This window comes from Typopeltis vanoorti, chromosome 15, assembly GCF_054136105.1.
Source record: "Typopeltis vanoorti isolate ZY-2024b chromosome 15, IOZ_Tvanoo_1.0, whole genome shotgun sequence".
NCBI classification, from domain to species: domain Eukaryota; kingdom Metazoa; phylum Arthropoda; class Arachnida; order Uropygi; family Thelyphonidae; genus Typopeltis; species Typopeltis vanoorti.
In genome coordinates, this window is record NC_143563.1 from 57,471,475 (window position 1) to 57,496,102 (window position 24,628).

The following is a 24,628-nucleotide window of genomic DNA, read 5'->3' on the forward strand; positions in this document are numbered from 1 at the left end:
ACCTGCTAGTTGCTTCTCATTTATCCACATCAAAAGCAACTTTTCTACAATATGTGGCCATTGCTTTGATACTCTCGTGACTCCTTTTGCTACATCTAGCTCCTTTAGTTCTTCTTTAATACTGTGCAAATCGTTGACATAGACTGCTTATAAAATCTTGCAGTGGCGGCCACTTGCATACCTTGTTCGTGCTTCCTGATGATTCCCTTCTTAACTTCCACCATAATCATCTCCTTCTTCTTACCGCCTTCCTTTTCAACCCTTTTCTTCATTGGGGCCATTGTCGTAGTACAGTTAATAAAGAACAGTCATTACATTTGGACACAAAATAAAAGAAATGCTTTACTCACACACACATGGTCACAATGCTAGCATGAATGTTGACTATATGAATGAGGTATGCCGACTGAGACCGCGCATGCGAGACAATTACCCACAACCCCGAGCGGCGTGTGATCATGTGACGCTCAGCAGACAAAGCGTATAGGTAATATAGTACTCGTATTGCAAGACGTGACTCGTTTATCAAGTTAAAATTTATTAAAAATTTTTGCTGTCTTGCGATACACTCGCAGACCAAGTTACTTGCAATCCACTGTACCTAGATAATCTTGACAATCCATTAAAATATTGTAACAATCTACCTCCCTATTTAAATAAATGGAGAATTCCTAATATAATGGCCACTCAGTATATTTGGAATGGTCTTTAGTAATAGGTTTATAAGCAGTGCATTTATACAGCTTTAAGAAGAAGGAATTAGTTGGTGTGGATAAGAAGATAGGTTAATTAAAAATTTATATATAATGATTATCTGATTTTTCACCATTGAACATATTGGTATTTTTGTCATTTATTTGTGTTTAAAGCAGAGAATAAAGAGCAAAAGTGTTACAATAAAGATCAAATTTTGTATGGTGATACATTATTAAAAGGAGTGCTTAAGAAGTGTGTGACAAAATTGTGTTTTCCTGGTGCCAAGATTAAGAATGTTGGTGATGCTGTAAAGATGAAGAGAGTGAAGGTAAAAGAAATGTTTATTATGGCTAGCACAAATGATTTTGCAGGTGACAAATGTGGTATATGAGAAGATATGAGGGAGTTGCTAGTACATGTGAGAAATTTAAAGTTGAATCTGTTGCCACACTATGATAGAGGTGAGCTGAGACATTGCTATGATCACAAATGAGTCAGTGCACAGGAGGAATGGTGTGTGTGGAGTGACTTTGATGGAAGAATGAATTTATGTAAAGTGGATGGTTGCATTTGAATGGATTTGGGGTCAGGGGTCTTGAGAAAGTTGTTAAGCGAGAGTTCGGAAGTGCAGAGTCAAGAAAACTTGAATGTTTAAGAGGGATGCAGGTGAGCAAGTTCAGACAGCCTAGAGGTTAGTAAATGGGAGAGTGATCACATGATGCTGAATGTAGCACCCCAGGTTTTTAACTTTAGTTGGCTAAGCAACACAAGGTGTAACAACACAAGTGGAGCTTGTGGAATGAATGGGATATTGCAGTTTATGTATGCTAATGCCGAAAGTATTTGGAATAAGGGCAAGGAGTTTTTGGCATTGGTTAATTCAGCTTGGCTAAAAGTAATAGTGAGACATAGTTGACTGAGAACGATATAGTCATAGAGATAAAATATGAAGGATATAGCATCTTCAGAGAGGACAGAAGGAACAGGATGGGAGAAGGGGTTTTTGCTAATAATGGCAGAGGAAATTATGGCAAAAAGACTAAAAAGTACTTCAGTATATTTGGAATTCCTTTCAAGTTATCTGGTATTATTATGGGTATCTCCATGCAGTCAGTAGACTCATCGTGGGAGACCCAAACTAGCAAAACAATATCTGTCATATCTCTTCTTGAATTCATTTATAGATGAAGAACTCACAACTAAGTCAGGCAATGAATTCCACTCATTCACCACCCTCCAGGCAAAAAGCCTTGTTCTCACACCCTTGTTAACCACACTCTTCTTTAATTTCCAGGGATGACCTCTTGTTCTTCTATCACACAACTGAAACATTTCCCCTGCACCAATCCTATAAAAACCTTTCAGTAATTTAAATGTTTCTACCATATCCCCTCTTCTCCGCCTATCAACCAACCTCTGCAATCCACAAGCTCTCAATCTATCAATGTAGGGATAATTTTTTACATCACTCACCAACTCAGTCACTCTTCTCTGAACCCTCTCCACAGTCTTTTGATCTCCAAGGAATCCAGGTGACCAGACCTGAGCACAGTAATCCAGATGTGGAAGTATCAATGCTTTATAAAGGGGAATGATCTCATTGGCTAAGGTCTTTTCATAATCTGATTTAGCTTCTCTTACTATGCTGGTAACCTTCCTAGCTTGAGCCTTGTACTACTCATGAGTGTACTGATTGCATTTCTCCTTGTACATTCTCCATAACATTTTCTTTTTTTGCAGTTCAAGCTTGATACTACTGCTCATCCATCTAACACCTACCTTGTTTGTCTTCCTGACTATGGAGACACAATCTGATATTGCTTTCCTCAGATACCTGCTGATTTTATCCCATGCCCTGCTAACATCTTTCCCCTGCAATATGTTCTGCCATGGGATGGCTGCAAGCTCACTCCGAAGCTTGTTATAATTGCCTAACCTGTAGTTCCATATATACCACTTCTTAACAGAAAAATCCACAGAATTTGCAACCTCCCAAGTCAATACTTATGCATATATCCTCTGAACCAATAATCAGGTCCAACACTCTCACACCATGTGTCCCTTCAGTTATGTGCTGTTTCAAGTAATTATCTCGTCGAAGATGTATGAACTCCATTTCCATTTTGCTACATGATGTTTCCTACTTCCAATTGATATCACCATAATTAAAATCCCCCATAATAATCACTAAACCTGCACTCATTGCACTAATTTGCTGATGCATGAATTCAATATCTCTCTCCCTGTACTTCCTTGGCGTATAGCAGCATCTAACTGTATATTTGGTTGTGTTGGTCACTATTTCACATCAGACTGCCTCAAATGAACTCTCATTCACATGTCTATCATCTTGATATATTACTTTCTTTGGCTGCAACAACAGTACTCCTCCCCCTGTTCTATCTTTATCCTCCCTGAAAATACTGTACCCATCACATTCAATTCCAGTGATGACATCTTCTGCTGACAGCCAAGTTTCACTAATGCCTATAACTTTTGGTGAAATTGCACTGACTAATGCCAAAAATTCTTTTCTCTTATTTAGAATGCTTCTTGTATTGGTATACAAAAATTGCAGATCCCCTCTAGTTCTTGTACTGGCTGTAGAACTGATATACAAGTCGCTGATTTCAGTAGTCCCAAGCTGATTTTTATCCCCTCTCTTCTGCAATTTATTCTGCGAATGAGGATCAGTAAATATACAATCACTGCTAAAATTTCTCTCTCTTACACTCAACCTTTTCAATATTAGTTTCCCTGCCCAATTACTTCAACTTGTTCAGCAAACAGTAACTTCTTCAGTCGCTTATGTCCTTCCAAGTTCAGATGCAGCCCATCTCTAGCATACAACTGTCTTTTTCCTTCAAACACACTCCAGACCTCTTTTTTTGCACATTCTTGCAATCATATCATTCATTATCATCGCTCGTCTACTTAACTCGTAATTGTCAAAACGAGGCAGCGCACACACACACACCCACACACTATCCTCCCATTGACACTTTTCCTCTTCACAATATCTAACAATGTTCTTAAATCTTTTGCTACCCAATTTATACCACCACTCAAGTCATTTGTACCCATCATTATATCATCTTGTCTGCATCATGCCCTCTCTTTATTGCTAAAGCCACTCTTTCTATTGTCCCACCAGCCAAGCACTCCTCAGGCATACCGCTCTCCATACCCTTAATCATTTAATCACCATATATCTTACCATCATTCAAGTCGACACAAGCATCACTCATGGACTCATTTTGTATGCTATTCAGCATGACTCTCCCAGTTTCATTAGTCAACACTCTGTACTTACCCCCCCCACTCTCATGACATCTCGTTTCTTCTAGACCTCTGAGATAGATAGAGATAGAGACCAATAGTATGAAATATATAATTGGTTGCTGCTGTAATCCAGGGAATATATGGGAGTGTAGATGAATTGCAGCCAATAATAATAGGAGATATGTGAGAGGGTGGCTGTTCATTTGAAGCAGTCTGGTAGGCCAGTAAGACAAAATATACAGTTAGTTGTTGATAAAGACCAGTAAGACAAAATATACACTAAGTTGTTGATAAAGGCCAGGGAGTTCCACAGATGATTTGGAAGTCATACATTGCCAATTGAGTACAGGTCAAGTAATTATTATAGGGGACTTCAGGAAGGAAGATCACATGGCAGGAAGGAAATGGAATTTATAGACCTACTTAGATAATTACTTGAGGCAGCATGTGATGTAGAGCAGTGCTTCCCAAACTTCTGGATGTCAGGGCCCCCCTTTGGAAAAATTAAAATATTTCATGGCCCTCTCGTAAAAAAAAAATCATAATATAGACATATGTTATTATAATATTTATTGTATTTATATTCAGTACAAAACATACACAGCGAATATTGCAAAAATCAAATGCAAATATTACATTTTTAGCATCTTACATACACATTGACATGGCACATTTCTCATATTTTTATATAGATAGATATATTGTTAATAATGTACATTTGCAGTACAAGCACATGAAACATAAAACGATTAATAATAAAGAAAGAATTAAAAACATAAAAGAAGTTTAATAACAATTTGTGATGGATGTGTTTCAATACTGCCACACAAAAAGTCAATATCAGGTAAAATATTTGAAACTGCAATTCTTAGATTTCTGCTTTGAAATGAAATTTATATAAATAAGCATATATTTACTAATATTCATTAAGCACCAAAATACGCAGAAAGCAAAATTTGTGAACCAATGTGTGATTTTTTCCATTAAAATATAAAAAATAACAAAAAAGAAATAATAAAAATTAAATACATTTCTTTTAAGATAAAAAAAAATCTACTTAGTCTTAAAACATTTTAAATTTGTTTTCATTATTTCACAGCCCCTCCCCCTCAACAAAACCTACGGTCCCCAAGGGGGGCCAGGGCCCACAGTTTAGCAAGCGCTGATGTAGGAGACTAGGGGTGTGAGAGTATTGGACCTGGTCATAGGGGTATATGTGGATTACAAGGCAGGTGATTATGACAAGCTTAGGAAGAAGCTTAAATCTGTGCCATGGCATAAAACACTGCATGGTAAGGATGTTAGTAGTGCATGGGCAGAGGGGGGCCCTGTGGGTAAGAGGCACCTTTGTTCCAAGTTATATTTCAGCAAACCCCCCCCCCCCCATAAAATTAGAATTCGCAAATTAAAATGAAATTAACTTCAAGAAATTTTTATTTATTTAGTATATAAATACAGTATCTCAAAAAAAATTTTTTTTCAAATATCACAAAAAAAACACAATTCAAACCTGCTTTGACGCACCACTTATGAAGCAGTACATCAAAGCAAAGCAGATAATCGGTAGTTGAGTTTACTGTTCATTTTTTATCACCTTACTGTTTATTTTAAGTTGTTCAATCTATGTAGTTTTACTTCATGAAGAAGAGCATTGTATAAAAATTGACTATTTATTGTCTTGAAATGGCACCCCTCCCAATCAGGTGCCCTTATGCGGGGCACAACCTGCACACCAGTACGGAGCGGCCCTGTCCATGGGATATAGCAAATGGTCATCTAGAAGAAGCAATATTAAATTGTATACTTAATCAGATAGAAGTTACATGGATGAGTAATATCATTAAGCACAAGCTGTAGAAGAAGAAAATGCTGTGGAGGGTATACAAAGAACAGGTGACCAGCATGGTAAGTAAGGCAAAATCAGATGATTACAAGAAGAATCTAGCCAAGCAGGCGAAAGCAAATTCCAAAGGTTTCTTTCGTTATATGGCAAGTAAGAGGAAGAATGACTATGGAAGATTAACCTTAATGAGTGATGATGGTGACAAGGTGACAGAAGCAGATAAAATAGTTGAGTTACTGAGTGACCACTTTGCAAGTGTATATGTGACAAACAATGATGTGGGGAACAGAGGTCGATGAATGGGAGGTTCTTAGGATATTGCAGAATCTCAATGTAAATACACTGTGGGATTAGATGGGTTATCAGCTTGGGTTTTGCGAGAATGTGCAAGGGAAATGGCAATGCCTTTGATTAGGCTCTTTAATCTAAGTCTCAGCTCTGGTAGATTTCCAAGAGAGTGGAAAGAGGTCAAAATAATTCTCTTGAATAAGGGAGGTTGTAAGACTGCAGTAGCAAGTTATAGACCTATATCAGTCGTGGTGGTAAAGGTATTGTAAAAATTAGTGAAAAAGAGAATTCAAGAATGGGTGGATAAAAATATGATACTCTATGAGGATCAACATTGCTTTGTAAAGGGTCGGTCAAGCCTTAGTAATTTACTAACTTTTTTTAATAGAGTAACAGCTGAGTTGGATAAAGGAAATGGCTACACGATAATTTTACTTTATTCTGCAAAGGCATTCGACAGAATACTGCATGGGACTTTGTTACACAGATTAGAATAAATGGGGATGATTGACATTACACTGGTTAAGTGGATAAGAGGATGGCTGCTAGAGAGATTATCAGAAAGTGGTATATGGAGGGTGAAAACAGGTGACTAGTGGTGTGCCTCAAGGTTCAGTGCTGGGACCACTACTGTTTAATTTGTACATAAATGATATAGAAAATAACCTGAAAGGAAATGTTCAATTGTTTGCTGATGATGCGAAATTAGATAGTAATAGTTAATCAACGATGTGGAGAGCTTGCAGGATCATTTAAATAGGCTGTCAGAATGGGCAAAAGATAATGGGTGTCAGTTTAATGTGGAGAAATGTAAAGTTATGCATTTTGGGAAAAACAGATTACAAGCCATGTATCATATTGATGGTACTGTATTCCAGGAAATAGATGTAGCTAGAGATTTAGGGGTGGTGGTGGTAGACAGAGAGTTAAAAGTCTAGAGGACATATTGCTGAGGTTTCTAAGGGAGCCCATAGGATTACTTGGCTATTGAAGAACACATTAACATGTAGAGATAAGGAAGTTGTTATTCCTCTTTATAAGGCCTTGATATGCCCATATCTGGATTACTGTGCTCAAGTCTGATTTCCTGGGTTTCTTGGGGATGAGGAAGCAGTGAAGAGGTTTCAGAGGTGAGTGACCAAGATGATGAGTAGCCTGTGGAATGTTCCCCATGAGGATAGATTGAGGGTGTTTGGATTGCAGAAGTTGGTTGATAGGAGAAAAAGAGGGGATATGATATTAACATTTAAGTTGCTTAAAGAGTGCAGGGGAAATGTTTCAGCACTTGGCTAGAGGTACCAGAACAAGGGATCATTCCTGGTAGTTGAATAAAGGTGTTGTTTCTAGAGGACTAGATTTTTTGCTTGGAGAGTTGCGAATGAGTGGAATGGGTTACCAGATTCAGTTGTTGAGTGCTTTGTCTGTTAATGGGTTCAAGGAGAGGTATGATAGATTGGATCTCTCACAATGAGTCTCTGAACTCCATAGAGGCGCCTGTATAATAATAATAATATGCATTGGCAAATTATCACGATGAATGCAAGTCAAGTAATTATTTTGGGGGATTTCAACTATGGGGACATAAAGTTGGAGGAGGAATGGTCATGTGGGGAACAAAATGGAATTTATACAGCTGCTGAGAGATAATTACATGAGGCAGCATGTAATGGAGGAGACACAAGGTTTGAGAATGCTGGATCTGGTCATAGCATCAGAGAACTTAACAATAACCAATCTAGCTATGTTGCCTCCACTTGGGGAAAGGTATCGTGTAGTCTTGACATGGAGGATTGCCAGACATGTAGAATTTTCTATTAAGAAGTGATATATGTGCGGAATTACAAAGTGGGTGATTATGACATGCTGAGAGTCAACTTTTAGCAGTGCAATGGCATAAGAATTTAGAGAGGAGAGAGAGATGGTGGTGGTCAAAGGGTGTGTGAAGAAAGCAGTATCAGACTGTATACCCAGTCAGAAGGATAAATCAGGGAGTTGGATGAATAGTATCATTAAGCATGAGTTGTAGACAAGAAAGAGTTCTGGAGGGATTATCAGCATCCCCATGAGTGGTATAATGCACAGGCAAGAAGAGTGATCTGTATGGTAAGAAGGCCAAAGCTTTAATTATGAGAAAAAGCTAGCCAATAAATTCAAAAGAAATCTTAAAGACTTCTTTTGCTATATGACAAATAAAAGTAGAAATGACTGTGGAAGGATGACTTTAAAAAGTGCTGGTGGTAGGCAGGTGATAGAAGTAAACCAAATAGTTGAGTTACTTAGTAATCATTTTGCAAGGGTATGATATTGCAATGTCAGATGTAACATTGACTAGAGGTACCAGTGGGATAATACAGGTTGAACAAATGGAGGTGCTTAGAATATTACAGAACCTCACTGTGGACACTGCCATACTATTAAATGGCATATTGGCTCATGTATTACGAGAATCAGTTCCTCTTACCAATCTCATGAGTGGTGATTAAGATATTGGAGAAATTGGTAAAGACAATTTAGGATTGGATGGATAGGAATATGATACTTTGAGAGACCAACATGGTTTTGTGAAAAGTTGGTTTTGCCTTAGTAATTTGCTTACTTTTTATAATAAAGTGACAATGGAGTTGGATAAGGAAAATTGCTACTCAGTGATACTACTTGTTTTTTAAAAGGCATGTGACAGGAGTCCACATAAAACTATGCGTCATAAATTGAAGCAAATGGGAAATGGATATGAATCTGGTGATTTCGATGGGAGTGTGGTTGATAGATATCAAAGAGTGGTTTATGGAGGATTGAGTCTGGGAGAAGGCAGGTGACTAGTGGTGTACCTCAGGACTCAGTATTTGGTCTTGAGGTTTTTAAATTTGTACATTAATGATATAGAAATTGACTTGGTGTTTTTGCTGATGTTGCAAAACTGAGAAGAGCTAAAATAAATGAAGGTGATTTAGAGCTCTGGCAGTATGATTTGAATAGACCTGCAGTGTGGGCAAAGTAAATGACTACCAGTTTAATGTGATCTAATGTAAGGTGATGCACATGGGGAAGAAGAGATCACAAACTATGTACTAAATTGATGGAAATGAACTGCAGGAAACTGATGTGACTGGAACTTGAGGGGGGGGGGAGAGGTATTGTAGACAGAGAGTTGAAGAGCACACTAACAAGCAGGGATAGAGAAGTTATTGTTCTTCTTCTTTATAAGGCTACATCTGGACTACTGCTTGCAGATCTGGTCATTCGGATGGGGATGGAAGAAGTGGTGAAGATCCAGAAGCAAGTGACAAAGATTTTGGCACATCCTGTGGAATGCTCCCTGTGAGAACAGATTGAAGCTCCTCTGTAGGCTTTAAGAACTAGCTGATAGGCAGAAAAGATGAGACATAATATAAGTTATTAAAAGCAGTTTTATATGATTGACATTGAAGACATTTTTCAGTACATGACGGGAAGAAATAGACCACGAGCTCACCTGTGGAAATTGTATAAGAGTGCAGTTAGCAAGGGTGTTAGGACTAGATTTTTTGTATAGATGGAATGAGTTATCAGAGGTGGTTATCAGTGAATGAATTTAAGGAGAGAGACGGTAGGTATTGTGTGAATAATGGATTTCCTGTAATGAGTCTTCTGACTTCATGGAGAGATACCTGTATAATAATATTAAAAAAATAAATATGTAAAAAATACAGTAATTTTCTCTGTTATTGTCTGCATTGGGGAATGAATTTGTTGGTTGGTTCAATGTGAAAGTAGGATTACATCATACTTTTCCAGGAATTAGAACATACTATGTGCCTCAGACTAGGCTCTTTAAGTCTCAGCTCTGGCAGAGTCCCAAGAGAGCAAAAGGAGGGGTAAAATAATTCCTTCGCATAAGGGAGTTTCTAAATTTCCAGTAGCAAATTAGACCAATCTGTATCTCAGGAGTGGGGCTAAAAATTACTGGAAAAGTTAGTCGGGGAGCAAATTCAAGAATTGGTGGATAAGAATATGATACTCTGAGGGGCAGGATGGCTTTATGAAGGGTTAGTCATGCCTTAGTACTTCATTAACTTTTTTTTTTATAGCTGGGTTGGATGAAGGGAATGGCCACATGATGATTCTGCTGTATTTTGCGAAGGCATTTGACAGAATTCCACATAGAATTCTGTTATGCAAATTAGAACAAATGAGGATGAATACAACACAACAAGATTGGCTGATGGACAGATATCAAAAAGTGGCATATGGAGAAACCAGGTAAAGGAGAAAGCAGGTGACTAGTGGTGTCGTAATGTTCTGTGCTAGGATCACTACTATTTAATTTGTGCATAATACAGTAATGTATTATGATGCTGATGATGCCAAATAGGATAGAATAATTAATCAAGGTGATGTGAAGAGCACTTGCAGGATGATTTAAATAGGCTATCAGTATAGGCAAAAAATTATAGGTGTCAGTATAATGTGGAGAAATATAAAGTTATACACTTTAGGATAAATAGATTTGAAGTTATTTTTTAAAAAAATACTAAATATTGCACCTAAATAATCAGGGCTTTACATGGCAAAAAGTAATAAAAATATGCTTTTCAGCATATTTAATTTGCGCATGTGACCAACAGACAAAATTAACATATCATACTACATATATGCAGTATATATGTATGCATCTTAATGATAATTTGTGTTTCTTTGTAATGGAACAAAAGTTATCCATAAACAAGTGCAAATGAAAGACATGGAGGGATGATAGTGAAAAAAAAAACTGCTCACATTATTATAATTAAAAGTGGATTTATAGCAATAAGTAAATCATAATTATCATGGAGAAAGACAATCATAATATTACATCTTAACAAAAATGTATTTATGCTTGCATTGGATGTTACTCATAATGGTAATTTTAGGAAAGAGATGACATTATCAGGGAATCAAGGACTCATTGAGGGAAGCCATTCATCACCCACATTAGCTGTCATTCTTTTTTTAAACTAGATGCATCACCACTTCTACTTCCACTTGCTTACTGCTCTGGGAAATAAATATCTAGTTTTCTTTTTTAACTACACACACGAACTGAACTGATCTTTTGGTTTAACTCTTACAAAATAGATGAAATACTACATGGCCCTGCTTCCCCCCCACACACATACACTCAAGAACAAAACACCACTATTCCTGTTTCATATATCTGAAGTACATCTGAAAAAATAGTTAAAGTACTAATAAAATATAACCTTCACACCACATTCAAACCACAGGTCAAATTAGCAACTGTGATCTAAGGACAAGCTCCATCCTTTAGCATATCCTGGAGTGAAGTTCCTTGTGACTTAGCCTACTCTGGACAGACAGTAAGATATGTTAACATCCACTTTAGAAATACATTCATCATATTATTATGGCAAGTCAGACTGGCAGACCATGCTTTGGACACCCTTTCACACAGGATGAAAGTCATTACAAGTTAGAAAAATTATTTTTCAATATGCTTTTCAGCATATTTAATTTGCACAATGTGACCAACAGACAATTTCTGTTGACAGACAATAGACTATGAAGCATTCTCTTAACATTAACAATTATGACTGCATTAATTTGCCAAAAATCTGTGAGACTATTATCCTAAGATCAACTCCTACATAACTGTAATACTTCTTGAAAGTTTATTTTTCACTTGATTAGACTATAATAAATTTAGTTTAATCCTTTATCCAAGTGTGAGCAAACAAAGTTTGTGCCTGAAAATAGTGTTGTGTACTACCTTACCGCAGTCCCGAAGATATTTTCAGGCGCAAACTTTGTTTGCTCACACTTGGATAAAGGATTAAATTAAATTTATTATGTAATACTTCTTTTTATAACATTAGAGGATACTCCATTAGGACTTCAGATCTTTTGTTCGTTACAGTTTTAATTGTTGCACTTACTCATTGTTGCTTGTAAACTGTAGCATGTTGTTTGCTCTGAAAATGGTTTGAAATCCATTGAGATATATATATTTTTTTATAATTCAGTTTGTTTGGTGTTGTAAATACTGATAAAATAAATTATGAATAGAGATCAGTTGTTAGTTCAAGAATACATTTATTGAGTACAGTTGAAGCCTTTTTGATATCCTGGTTTTTCTCAAGTTCTTCTGATGTATGTCTTTTTTGGTGGAAGGTCAAAAGAGGCATGTAATGTATTGTTCCAGCATAAAGAAAGAACTGTTTTAGTCATCTTCTCTGGAGATCAGCTTTATTTTTAGGTGATGGATATATGATGGGGTGATAAAGTGGTACAAACACAGATGGACAAAATTTGTGCCCAACAGTTTTTGTGAGGGACCAGAATGCATGACTATCATTGGTACAGGTTTCAAGTTTTCTACATTTAGCCTTGTCAAAATCAGATTTAAAAAAAAAAAAAACAGCCAGACACTCCCCTGTTAATGAACCATTGCAAGTGTTATGAGCTTCACTGTAGGATATGAATGAAGCTGGAGTTTTTGTCTCAAGCCACTTGCAATAAGCTGTTTCTTTTCCTGGACCACCTAGATATGCTTTTTAGAAAACCATTGCTTAGATATAGGATGGGGATTGTGAACAAAATGGAGAATGAAGACCTTCATTCAAACGTGGATGATTTCTATAACAAGATCACAAGAAGTGTCTGGATCTGGAGATCCAGATGAAAACAGTAGTTTGAGCATGGAGATATTCCCACTTAGATTGTAGCAGTGTTAGGTACACACGTGTCCTTTGGCACTACAAATGGCTGAAGATGATAACTAGATGGTATGTCTGAGGAGTTTTGTTAACTTCTCAGACATGCCACAGATAAACAGGATGGTGATGTTTAAATGTAGTCCATGTTTGCGAGAGAGAGAGAGAGAGAGAGAGAAAGAGAGGGTCATGTGGGTATGAGATGTCAGTATTTTTTTTATCCAGTGGGGACCCAAAGTTTTTATCATGCCATCCTGTTGGTAAGGATGGTTGTGTGACTGTTAGTGGATATATTCTGCCGGTTTGTTTGTGTGTGTGTTTTCTGTAGACAGAAAATGCCAGGGGATCCATTTGGTTGACATGTAATCAAGGTGTTTAGGAAGAGCAGCTTTAGTCTGTTTTTTTTTAAACAGATTCTGGAATGTTCTTCATATCACGTCCCCAACTTACTAGGTGGTGCAGTTTACGACTTATCTCGTTTTTTCAAATTAGTTATCTTTCTGTCTTACAGTGCCTGTATGCACATATCTTTACTTGCAAATTGTTCTCTCATGATGCCAATTTGGTTTTGGTGATATATATATAGGAAATAATAATGAAACTATTTTAGTTATTTTATGATCTACATTGTCATATTTTTCCTAAAATGACCATTTCTGGGTTACAAATGACCATCATTTGTAACCTGAAAAGGTAACAAACAAGTAGAGGACAGAATAAAATAGGATAATCATACAAAATCCGATGAGAATATTGTGAAGGTAATAAGGAAAAAACCTTAATGAAATTTATTATATGCTATATAACTGACTTTGCTTTTGAATACTTTAAATGACCAGTATATTGTTAGACAGTATGAAGCTAGTTTTCAAAAACATATAATATTGCTCTCTATTATTCAAAAACAGAATAATAGAGAGCAATATTAATAATGACAAAAGTTAAAAGACAAGAAATGTAGAAAATGAGAAATAAAATAGGTGCCAAAATTTATGTGCAAAATAAATAAATGCTGGCAGCATTTGTTTTGGTTTCTCAAGTTGGCTTTTGATAAAGAATTTTCTTTATAAAAGATAAAGATCTTTCTTTATTTGCAAAGCTAGAAAAAGCTTAAGCTCTAAAACTGTACCCTATTTAGTTGAAAACAGAAGTATCAAATCACCACGAATTAAGATCTATCAGAGATTATTATATATTTATTTACTTCTTAGATGTGGCAAGAGACTAGCAGGGCTGAGATGGGAAAGAAACAGGTGGTTCAAAGTTGAATAGATGGCATGCAAACAAAGCGAGCAAGAAAAACAAGTTAAGGAAAAAATTATATACAGCGACTCAATGATCAGGGGAATACTTAATGAAAGTGTAACAAAATCGTGTTTCCATGTTGCAAAATTTCATGATTTTAGTCACGTCATCTGGATGCAAAAAAAAGGTAAGGTGAAAGAAATAATTGTTTTGGTTGGCACAAATGATCTGAGAGGCGAGAAGTATTCTATGAGAGAGAGGATGTAAAGCAGTTCATGTTGGAGCTTTAATGGACTATTAACAGCACTAGGAAAGGATTAAAAACTAATATTTATGCTTCCAATATTTCATCTCAGTCACTGAGACATCTTCAGGGAGTACAAATATGCCTTGTAACACACACACACACACACACACACACACACACACACACACACACACACACACACACACACACACACACACACACACACAAAGACAATACAGTACTTAACGAAACATGTGGGTGATTCTAAAGTCCTGTCTAGGTGGTGCACTCTCTCTATGGGCATTTATAGGCAGACAGGATGTTAACTGGGCCTTTGACGATTGTTGTTTCCCAAATTTTGGGAAGTTTTTTTGCATCCGTATTTGTTTAAGTTAGGTTGATTTCTGAATGCGACTACAAATTCCAAAAACACTTTCCTTTTTTAAATTTACTATGGTGGAGCATGGTGATTTTCTTCCAGAAGATCCTGTGAGTTGTATCCAATACATGCAATACAGTCCTTCCAGTACTTAAGCCCTAAACACACAGATACTAATCATTCATGGTGAAGAAATAGCATGCAAAGCAAGACAATATGGTAAGTGAAACTATGTTTATCTAGTCAATTAAATTAGTTGGTTTTTCTAAAAAAAAAGATGTCAGGATACAAGAGTGATACCTAACTGTGTAAAACTTAAAATCAAATTCCAGTAAAAAAAAAAAAAAGCCCTCTGTACATACAAACGTGCCGGCCTTACACTACTATGAGAACAGATCACTGCAATGTGCACCAGTCTCTCCATGATGAAATGCTACCATTGTCTTGTTACGAACTGAGCTCTCAGCGATCCTCAACCCTGAACTTTGGTCCATTCTCTCAGACATCTCAGAAGCATCCACACAAAAAGAATTCCGAAAAAAATAAGAACATCAAAAAGTATAACATTCCGTTTAAATCTAAATCACAAATTCATCCACTCCATACAGTACTGAATTTATCTCCAAAAAGTCTCAACAAGATGCTGTCAGTGCCCTAAGCCTTAATCACAATTTTGCCATTGCACCGAAAGAAGTGCCGTTGCTAGAACCTAATGTACAACACAGAATGTGTAATCTGTTGCTTAGCTCCGGAAATAGACAACATCAGACTTGACGTCGCCAATATCCTACCCCCCAGTCATTGCCTCCAAAAGGAATCTATCTTCTGGTCAACTCATTGCTCTTGGAAAGTTATGGAAAGATAAAATTTTACATTTCCCTTAATCTGCTCTAGTGATAACCAGAACAGATAAGGGAAATGTCACAGTCATCCTTAATTCCACGCAATATAATCAAAAAATGGATATTATTCTCAGAGATCACTACCTGCATCCCACTAGATCACAATCCCACAAAAATGCAAGTTAAAACTTAAAGTATCTCTAGCCACTGGTCATTCCAAAAAAAATTCAAACCCTTCAGTTCTTCCCCCCTCCCCCCAAGACCCATAATAGATGCCACTGATACTCCATGATACAAATTGTCAAAACAGCTGGCAAACTCTCTAGTCCCCCACCCACACACACTGGATTTGCCACATTCTATATAAAAACACTATTTTAAAATCTTGATTGAAAATCTAACTTTAAATAATTCAGATATACAGGCGGTCCCCCAGGTTACAGACAACCCGACTTATGGCGTTCCATACTTATGAACAGACTCCCCATAAGAATAATTCGGGAACTAGTTTCTTTTACGCATGTAAACAAACTTCGCTGCATTATTAAAGCAGCTCTTCCAGTTATTTGGAAGAGTCAAATTTAAGGGCCTGGGTCACACTTGCCATGTTTGAAGATTGGTTCTTGAACTTTTTTATTCCTGTTGTGGAACGTTATTGTTTTAAAAAAATTCCCTTTAAAATTCTGCTTGTGCTGGATAATGCTACTGGACATTCAACATCTTTAGATGACCTTCACCCGTAAAGGTCGTATTTTTACCACCCAACACTACATCATTACTACAGCCAATGGACCAGGGAGTTGTTTCTGCATTTAAGGCTTATTACTTATGGCGTACATTCCCACAAGCAGTCAGGGCTATGGAAGATGATGTGATGACCTTGAGAGAGTTCAAAAGAATTGTAACATCCATGATGCCATCGAAACATTGCTGATGCTTTGGAGGAAGTGAAACAATCAACTATTAAAGGGATGTGGAACAAACTGTGCCCTCAGTTCTGTGATGATTTTCATGGCTTCACAGAAGACATCTCCGAAGCCAAAAAAGCTGTGGTGGATAGTGGCAATGCACTGCAATTGGACATCAGTGAGAATGATATCATTGACTTACTAGAGTCCCATTCACAAGAATTAACCAATGAAGACCTTATGGAGATAGAGAAGCAGCTGACAGAAACACACGAACACGAAGAATCAAAAAATACAGAGCCAAGAAAGTTTACGACAAAAGAATTAGCCGAAGCCATTTGCCTCATTAAAGCAGGATTTGCTAAGCTTGAGGAGCAAGATCCTAACATTGAACAGTTTACAAAAGGTTTACTGTGCAATTAGTGAGAACATCAGCTGCTACAAGGCCGTTTATGATGAAAAAAAGAAAACGTCTGTGCAAACAACCCTAGATACCTTTTTCAAGAAACCGACTTCAGTGGTAAGCTCCCTTTCTCCAGAAACCAAATCAAATCCTGAATCTCCAGCATCAGGTCCATCCTCTCTAGCACTATCTCCATCATCATCTTCCGATTAATGTTAACCTACCTACTTGCCTCACAAATGCCCCTTCCAGTAAGCCAGACGTTGTGCAACCTTTAATATTCTTTTTTTGAAATTTCTCCATTTCCTATCTAAACTTTTTGTACAAGTTTGTTTTTATGTTCTGTTTGTTTGAAAGAACAAACATTGCCAAGGGCCACTACCCAGATCGGTTTTGACCTTTATTGAGGTCTCGTCAGTGGGAGCCAGACCCAAAAAATGCCAAGGTTGAAGTAATGCTATTGTGAAGAAACTATTGTGCTCTGTAACTTATTATTACACTGTATTATTATTGGCACATATGAGCCATTATAGTATTGTTATTATTACTTGTATTATTATTATTACTGCATATGCACTGTTAAATTGTGCAACAACTATAGAACTATTATGTAGAAAGTTTTTTTTTATCTTAGGTATATACTATGTTAAAGATACCAAGCAATTTTATAAGCTAGGTTTTAATCCTTTTTCCCAAGTAAGCAAACAGACAAGTAAGTCAAGTTTGCGCCTGAACATAGTTCAACTCTGAGGCAACTCGTGGTAAAGGTGGAGTGAGCTCCGATCACTTTCCTTAGTATTTTCCCCTAATGCAAAGCACATCCCCTTGCGCAGATGTATGATGCTATGCATTAAAGGCAAGGGCCACTACCCAGACAGGTTTCGACCTTTATTGAAGTCTCGTCAGTGGGAGCCAGACCCAAAAAATGCCAAGGTTGAAGTAATGTGCAAACTTGACTTACTTGTGTGTTTGCTTACTTCGGAAAAAGGATTAAACCTAGCTTATAAAATTGCTTGGTATTACCTCTGCATTACTTCCACCCTGGCATTTTTTGGGTCTGGCTCCCACTGACGAGATCTCAATAACAGTTGAAACCGCTCTGGGTAGTGGCCGTTGCCTTTAATGCATAGCATCATACATTTCCACAAGGGGATGTGCTTTGCATTAGGGGAGAATACTAAGGAAAGTGATCGGATCTTACTCCACCTTTACCACGAGTTGCCTCAGACTTGAACTATGTTCAGGCATAAACTTGACTTACTTGTCTATTTGCTTACTTGGGAAAAAGGATTAAAACCTGGCTTATAAAATTGCTTGGTATCTTTAATATAGAACTATTAGTTTAGTATCTCTTGCAAGCAAAATTTTATTGAGGATCATGCTAAATAGGATTGAAGCCAAAGTTGAGGTAGAAATGCCCGAGGAACAAGCAGGTTTTAGGAAAGGTAAGGGCACCAGAGATCAGATCCTTTGTCTTAGACAAATCATAGAAAAATATAAAGAATTTAGACTTTATATTTTTATAATTAGACTCCTCTGGTAATGTGTTTCTTGGACTACTCGAAAGCTTTTGACTGTGTTCAGCATGTGAAACTGTGGGAAGTAATGAAAAGAATGGGTTTTCCTCAACACACTATCTGGTTGATAGCCAACTTGTACAAGGAGCAAGAAGCTACAGTAAGAACAGGTGTTGGATTGACTGATTGGCTTCAGGTTGGAAAAGGAGTAAGGCAAGGATGTTTGCTTTCTCCTCATTTGTTTAGTATATATACGGAGGACATAATGTGTGAAGCATTGGATAAGCTCAAGACAGGAATTAGAATAGGAGGTAGATTGATCAGTAATCTAAGGTATTATTATTACGAGCGACTCCAGGGAGTCCTTAGACTCATCGAGGGAGGCCCTAAACATCATGTCTACACAACTATATGACATTCTCACAGTATCTATCATACCTTGCCTTGAACTCATAGCACCGTCATAGCACCCACAACAGACTCTGGCAGCTTATTCCACTCATTTACCACTCTAAAAGTAAAGAACCCAGCTCTAACACCCCTGCTAACCACACTCTTGCCCAGCTTCAATAGGTGTCCCCTAGTTCTCCCACCACCAGTCCTGATCTCAAAAATATTCTCTGAATTAATTCTATAGAAACCCTTTAGCAATTTGAATGTCTCAATCATATCTCCCCTTTTCTGCAACCCACAAATCTTCAACCTGTTCTCATATGGTTCATTCCATAGACCTGCTATCAAATGCTGATGATACAGTACTCCTACATGGAAGAATTAGGACAAATTCTTGACATAATTAACAAAATCAGTAATAATCCTAACAAGTCAAAGATTATGGTTCTCAAAGGAAATATAAATAGGGAAGCTCTTGAGAAACAAGTTTACTTTAATGGAAAAAGAATTGAGGAAGTCAGCAAGTTTGAGTACCTGGGATCCATTATTAATGTGAGGAATAGCTAAAACAACAGTCAGAGACTTGTCTAAAATCTGGAAGGATGGATCTATCTCCAAGTGAACAAAGTTGAGGATTTCGGATGCAGTTGTTTTTCCAACAGCAACTTATGGATGTGAGACCTGGAACCTAAAGAAATCAGATAAGAAAAGGTTTTGAGATGCGGTGCCACAGAAGACTGTTGAGGATATCATATACTGAAAGGCATACAAATGAATGGGTGTTAGAAAAGATCAGTAGAACTTTAAGGCTCCTTAAGGATATTGACAAAAGAAAGTTAAAATATTCTGGACACTTGAAAGGATGGAAGGAGAAATTCTCAGAACAGTAATAGAAGGTAAAGTTCCTGTTAAAAGAGGAAGGGGTAGACCATCAATGAGATGGATGGTGTGTGGAGCAACTACATGGCGAGGCCTGGTGTGGCACATCACTGAGCATCGGAGTGACCATACGGCATCTGTGGATGTCCAGCAAACATATAGATAGATAAATGCGCTGTTCATCAAGTATCCAAGTTACGTACAAATCTGACTTAAAGACGTTCTCAGGAACGCATCTTGTTCGTAACTCAGGGACTGCCTGTATTGGTAATCTTTGACATCGCTTAACTGTTTACCAATATTCCCTTAAATGACACCTTAACTCCCTTAAACATTTTTCCTTCTGATATCTTAGATCTCTCTTCCTTTGCCATCAATGCTGGTTATCTTTCTTGGAAGACAAAATTTACAAACAGATAGAGGGAGCTGCCATAGGTTCCCCTCCCCCCGTTGCCAATTGTACATGGAAAATTTTGATAAATGAGCTATAGACTCAGCCCCTCTCAAACGTTTTATGTGCCTAAGATAAGTAGATGATGTGTTCTCTATTTGGCCTCATGGCCCAGACACATTAGACTCCTTCATCAGTCACCTCAACAGTCTATATCCAAGAATCCAGTTTATGATGGAAAAGGAAAATAACAATAGTTTACCCTTACTAGATACCTTAGTAACACGTCTTACAAATGGTAACCTCTCCTTCCTATATATAGAAAACCCACTCACAAAGGCAGATACATTCACAAACTTTCTCACCACCACAGCTCCTCTTAACAATATGACATCATTAAAACTCTAACCAATAGAGCCTGTAATCTTTGTTCCAGTGGAACCTCTCTTTCAAATGAACTCAACCATATACACAACACCTTCCTATTCAATTGCCACAGTGATTACAAAAATGCCATCACCATTCCTTACATCCGTGGCACGTCGGGAAAAATAGCCAGGCCTTTAAAAAAAAGTACAACCTTTACACAGTTTTTAAGCCCCACTGAAAACTTGCTTCCCTTATCCAAAGATCAGCTCCCTCCTCTCTCAGTGCCTGGAGTAGATCAGCTAGTCTGTCCTAGTACTGTATGTTTTGCTATTACATGACACCTCCAGGGAGTCCAAAGACTCAGAGGGAGGGCACCAACTCCACACCTGTCTGTCTCCACCACTCAATCCACCAAATACAATGAACCACTCCACTACTACTACTTTCATCAACTACAAGACACCATCTACCGCCGACCACCACTAGAACCCCCGCAGCCTTGTGGCTGGAGAGCGGATATGCTAACCACTCGGCCAACCAAGCCTCAAATCATACATCTGCAATCACAACTACTGTCAATCCAGCCTTGCAGGCCAGGTATTGGATACAACTCACAGGATCCTCTGGAAGAAAACACCATGCTCCACCATAGTAAATTTAAAAAGGAAAGAGTGTTTTTGGAATCTGCAGTCACATTCAGAAATCAACCTAACTCAAACAAATATGGATGCAAAAACCTTCCCAAAATTTTGGAAACAATAATCATCAGAGGTCCTAGGCTGCCCATAGTGGGTGATTCTAAAGTCCTATCTAGGTGGTGCACCTCTATGGACATTTGTAGGGTTTTAATGATGCCATATTTTAGGGCATTCGTTTCATTAAGTGTTGTCTTTGTGTGTGTGACAAGTGTTATTTGTGCTCCCTGAAGATGTCTCAGTGACAGATGAAATATTGGAAGCATTAAAATTAGTTTTTAATACTTTCCTAGTGCTGTTAATACTCCATTAAACCTCCAACATGATGCTCTTCCAGCACTAAAGCCTTAACACACGGGTGTAAAGGCATTGTCAGACAAAAACTGAAGAGAGAGAAAGTGAAGATTGTAAATCTCCTACCATGCTATGATAGAAGCAAACTGAGAAGGAGGGTTTGGTAGCAAATTAATCAATATGTAGGTTGTGTAGAAGGAATGATGTAGGATTTGTCGATCTGTGGTCGATGTTTGACAGAAAGAAGGATTTGTATAATGCTAATGGACTGCAAGGTTTTGATGTTAAGTATGTAGAGAGAGAGCTTTGTTCACTAAGCATGCTGAAGTTCAAATTCTGGAAAACTTAAGCAATGAGGGTGGAAGTAAATTTGTGTGAAGGCACCTATGAAGTGAGTGAATAAGAGAATGACAGTGTTGAATCTACTCTCTCAAGCAAAAGTATTGAATAGTGAGTCAATTCAGGAAGTAAGGGTGATTAGGATCCTAAAGGGATGCTTCAGTTTCTATATACTATTGTTGGCAGTATCAGAAACAAGAGGAAGCAGTTTTTAGCATTGGTTAATGCAACCTTGCCAAAAGTTATAGGCATTAGTGAGACTTGGCTAACAGCAGATGATGTAGTTACAGGGATAGAATGTGAAGGATAAAGGGTTCAGTATTTTCAGTGAAGATAGATTTGACTGCGACTCATCCACTGATGATAATGAATGAGTTGCAGTCAAAAAGAATAGGAAATAGGCAGGAGGGTGGCTGTTCATTTGAAATAGTCTAGTGTGAAATCAAGGCCAGTAAGACGATATACAATTGATTGTTCTTATAGAGAGAGTTCCACAGATGATCTAGAACACATGCATTGGCAAATTAATACAATGAGTGCAGGTCAAGTGATTATTATAGGGGGGGGGGCGGGACTTTAGCTATGGAGATATAGACTGGAAGGAAGAAAGATCACATGGCAGGAAGGAAATAGAAGTTATATGCCTACTGAGAGATAATTATTTGAGGCAGTATTTGGAGGGGAGCTAAGGGTATGAGAGTATTGGACATGGTCATAGAATCAGAATATGGCAAAAGTGATCATGCAGTCTTGACTTGGGAGAGTGAAAATCATGAGCAACATTCTGTCAAGTAGGGGTATATGTGTAACTATAAAGCAGGTGATTATTGCAAGCTTAGAAGGAAACTTGAATCTATGCCGTGACATAAAACATTGCAAGGGAAGGATGTTACTAGTGCATGGAGATCGTTAGGGGCATCTATAGGAAGCAATATTAAATTGGATACCTAAGGTAAGGTGGATAATCAGGTAGGAGTTAAATGGATAAGTAATATCATTAAACATGATCTGCAGAAGAAGAAAATGCTGTGGAGGAGAGGGTTTATTACGAGAAAGGTGACCAGCATGGCAAGGAAGGCAAAATCAGATTACGAGAAGAATCTAGCCAAGCAGGCCAAAGGAAATTCCAAAAATTTCTTTTGTTATCTGGCAAGTAAGAGGAAGAATGACTATGGAAGATTAACCTTAATGAGTGATGATGGTGACGAGGTGATAGAAGCAGATAAAATGGTTGAGTTACTGAGTGACCACTTTACAAGTGTATATCATCCAAGTGAGGTTACTACTTTACCATATATGACAAATGCTGATGTGGGAACAGAGGTGGATGAATGGGAGGTTCTTAGGATATTACAGAATCTTGATATAAATACAGCTGTAGGATTAGATGGGATATCAGCTTGGGTTTTGCAAGAATGTCCAAGGGAACTGGCAATGCCTCTTAACTAGCCCTTTAATTTAAATCTCTGCTCTGGTAGATTTCCTAGGAGCAGAAAGATTGCAGAATTATTCCCTTGCATAAGGGAGATTGTAAGACTGCAGTAACAAATTATAGACCAATCAGTACCTCAATCGTGGTGGTAAAAGTATTGTAAAATTTAGTCAAAAAGAGAATTCAAGAATGGGTGGGCAACATGGCTCCGTGAAGGGTTGGTCATGCCTTAGTAATTTACTAACTTTTTATAATAGAGTAACAATTGATGTGGATAAAGGAAATGGTTACACAATGATTCTGCTGGATTTTGCAGAGGCATTTAACAGAATAACATATGGAAGTGTTATGCAAATTAGAAAAAATGGGGATGGATATGACACTGGTTAAGTGGAAAAGAGGGTGGCTGATGAACAGATATCAAAAAGTGGTATATGGAGCAGAATCAAGGTGAAAACAGATGACTAGTGGTGTGCTGCAAGGTTGGGACCACTACTGTTTAATTTGTACATAAATGATATAGTAAATAACCTGAAAGGAAATATTCAGTTGTTTGTTGACGATGCAAAATTAGGTAGATAAATAGGTAATCAAGGCGATATGGAGTGCCTGCAGGACAATTTAAATATGCTGCTGTATGAGCAAAAGATAATGGATGTCAGTTTAATGTGGAGAAATATAAAGTTATGGATTTTGGAAAAAATAATTACAAGCTCTGCACCACATTGATGGAACTCTACTCCAGGAAATAGATGAATGTAGAGATTTAGGAGTGGTGGTAGATGGAGAGCTATGGTTTAGAAGCTATATTGATAAGGTTGCTAAAGTATCTCATAAGATTACTTGACTATTGAAGACACAAATAGACAAAAGGAAGTTGTTATTCTACTTTATACGATCAAATGGAGGGGCAGAATCAATATAAGGATTTGATACATCCACATCTGGATTACTCTTTGCATTTGGCCTCTTGGGTTTCTAGGGGATGAGAAAGTGGTGGAGAAGATCCAGAGGCAAGCGACCAAAATGGTGAGTGGTCTGTGGTATATTCCCTATGAGGATAGATTGAGGGTGTGATTTACAGAAGTTAGTTGATGAAAGAAAAGCAAGGGGATATGATAGAAACATTTAATGTACTTAAAGGGTTTAAAAGAATTGATGCAGGGGGAAATGCCCTGCTAATGAGGTTATTGAAGATGTGGAGGAGGTTAATGAAAATGAATTAATCTCCAAAATAGCAAAATGAAAGCAGGTAATCGGAGAGATGACGCAGGAATTACAAAAAGTTGAGAGGTGTTTAAATAAGCATAGGGAGAAAAAGAAAATTTAGAAGCAAAATAAGAAACAAAGCATGGAAACATAAGTCTGGAAGTAACAGAAATCAGTAAGTGATGTTGTTTGTAAAACAAAAGGTGTTATTTGGTATGGTGACTATAATAAATCATGCTATTGATTTTTAGTGAGCTATAATTTTGATTTTTCCTGGAGCGAAAATTA

The 24,628-nt window shown here is 37.4% G+C and overlaps 1 protein-coding gene across 6 annotated transcripts in view; it reads left to right on the forward strand.

Moving 5' to 3' along the window:
• Positions 1 to 24,628, forward strand: part of LOC150098783 (lysM and putative peptidoglycan-binding domain-containing protein 2-like) — a 98,266-nt gene that overhangs the window by 40,770 nt on the left and 32,868 nt on the right. The window contains exon 3 of one of the 6 annotated variants that reach the window (XR_016549459.1): positions 14,010 to 14,230. The exons of 4 other annotated variants lie outside the window; for them this stretch is intronic. Coding sequence is in view for 1 of the 2 variants with exons in the window: in XM_090404700.1 (XP_090260826.1) it covers positions 14,772 to 14,859 (88 nt within the window). In the remaining variant the exon portion in view is untranslated. Of the gene's footprint in view, positions 1 to 14,009; positions 14,231 to 14,771; positions 14,889 to 24,628 lie in introns of all 6 variants that reach the window. One more of the 6 variants, XM_090404700.1, reaches the window with a different exon arrangement.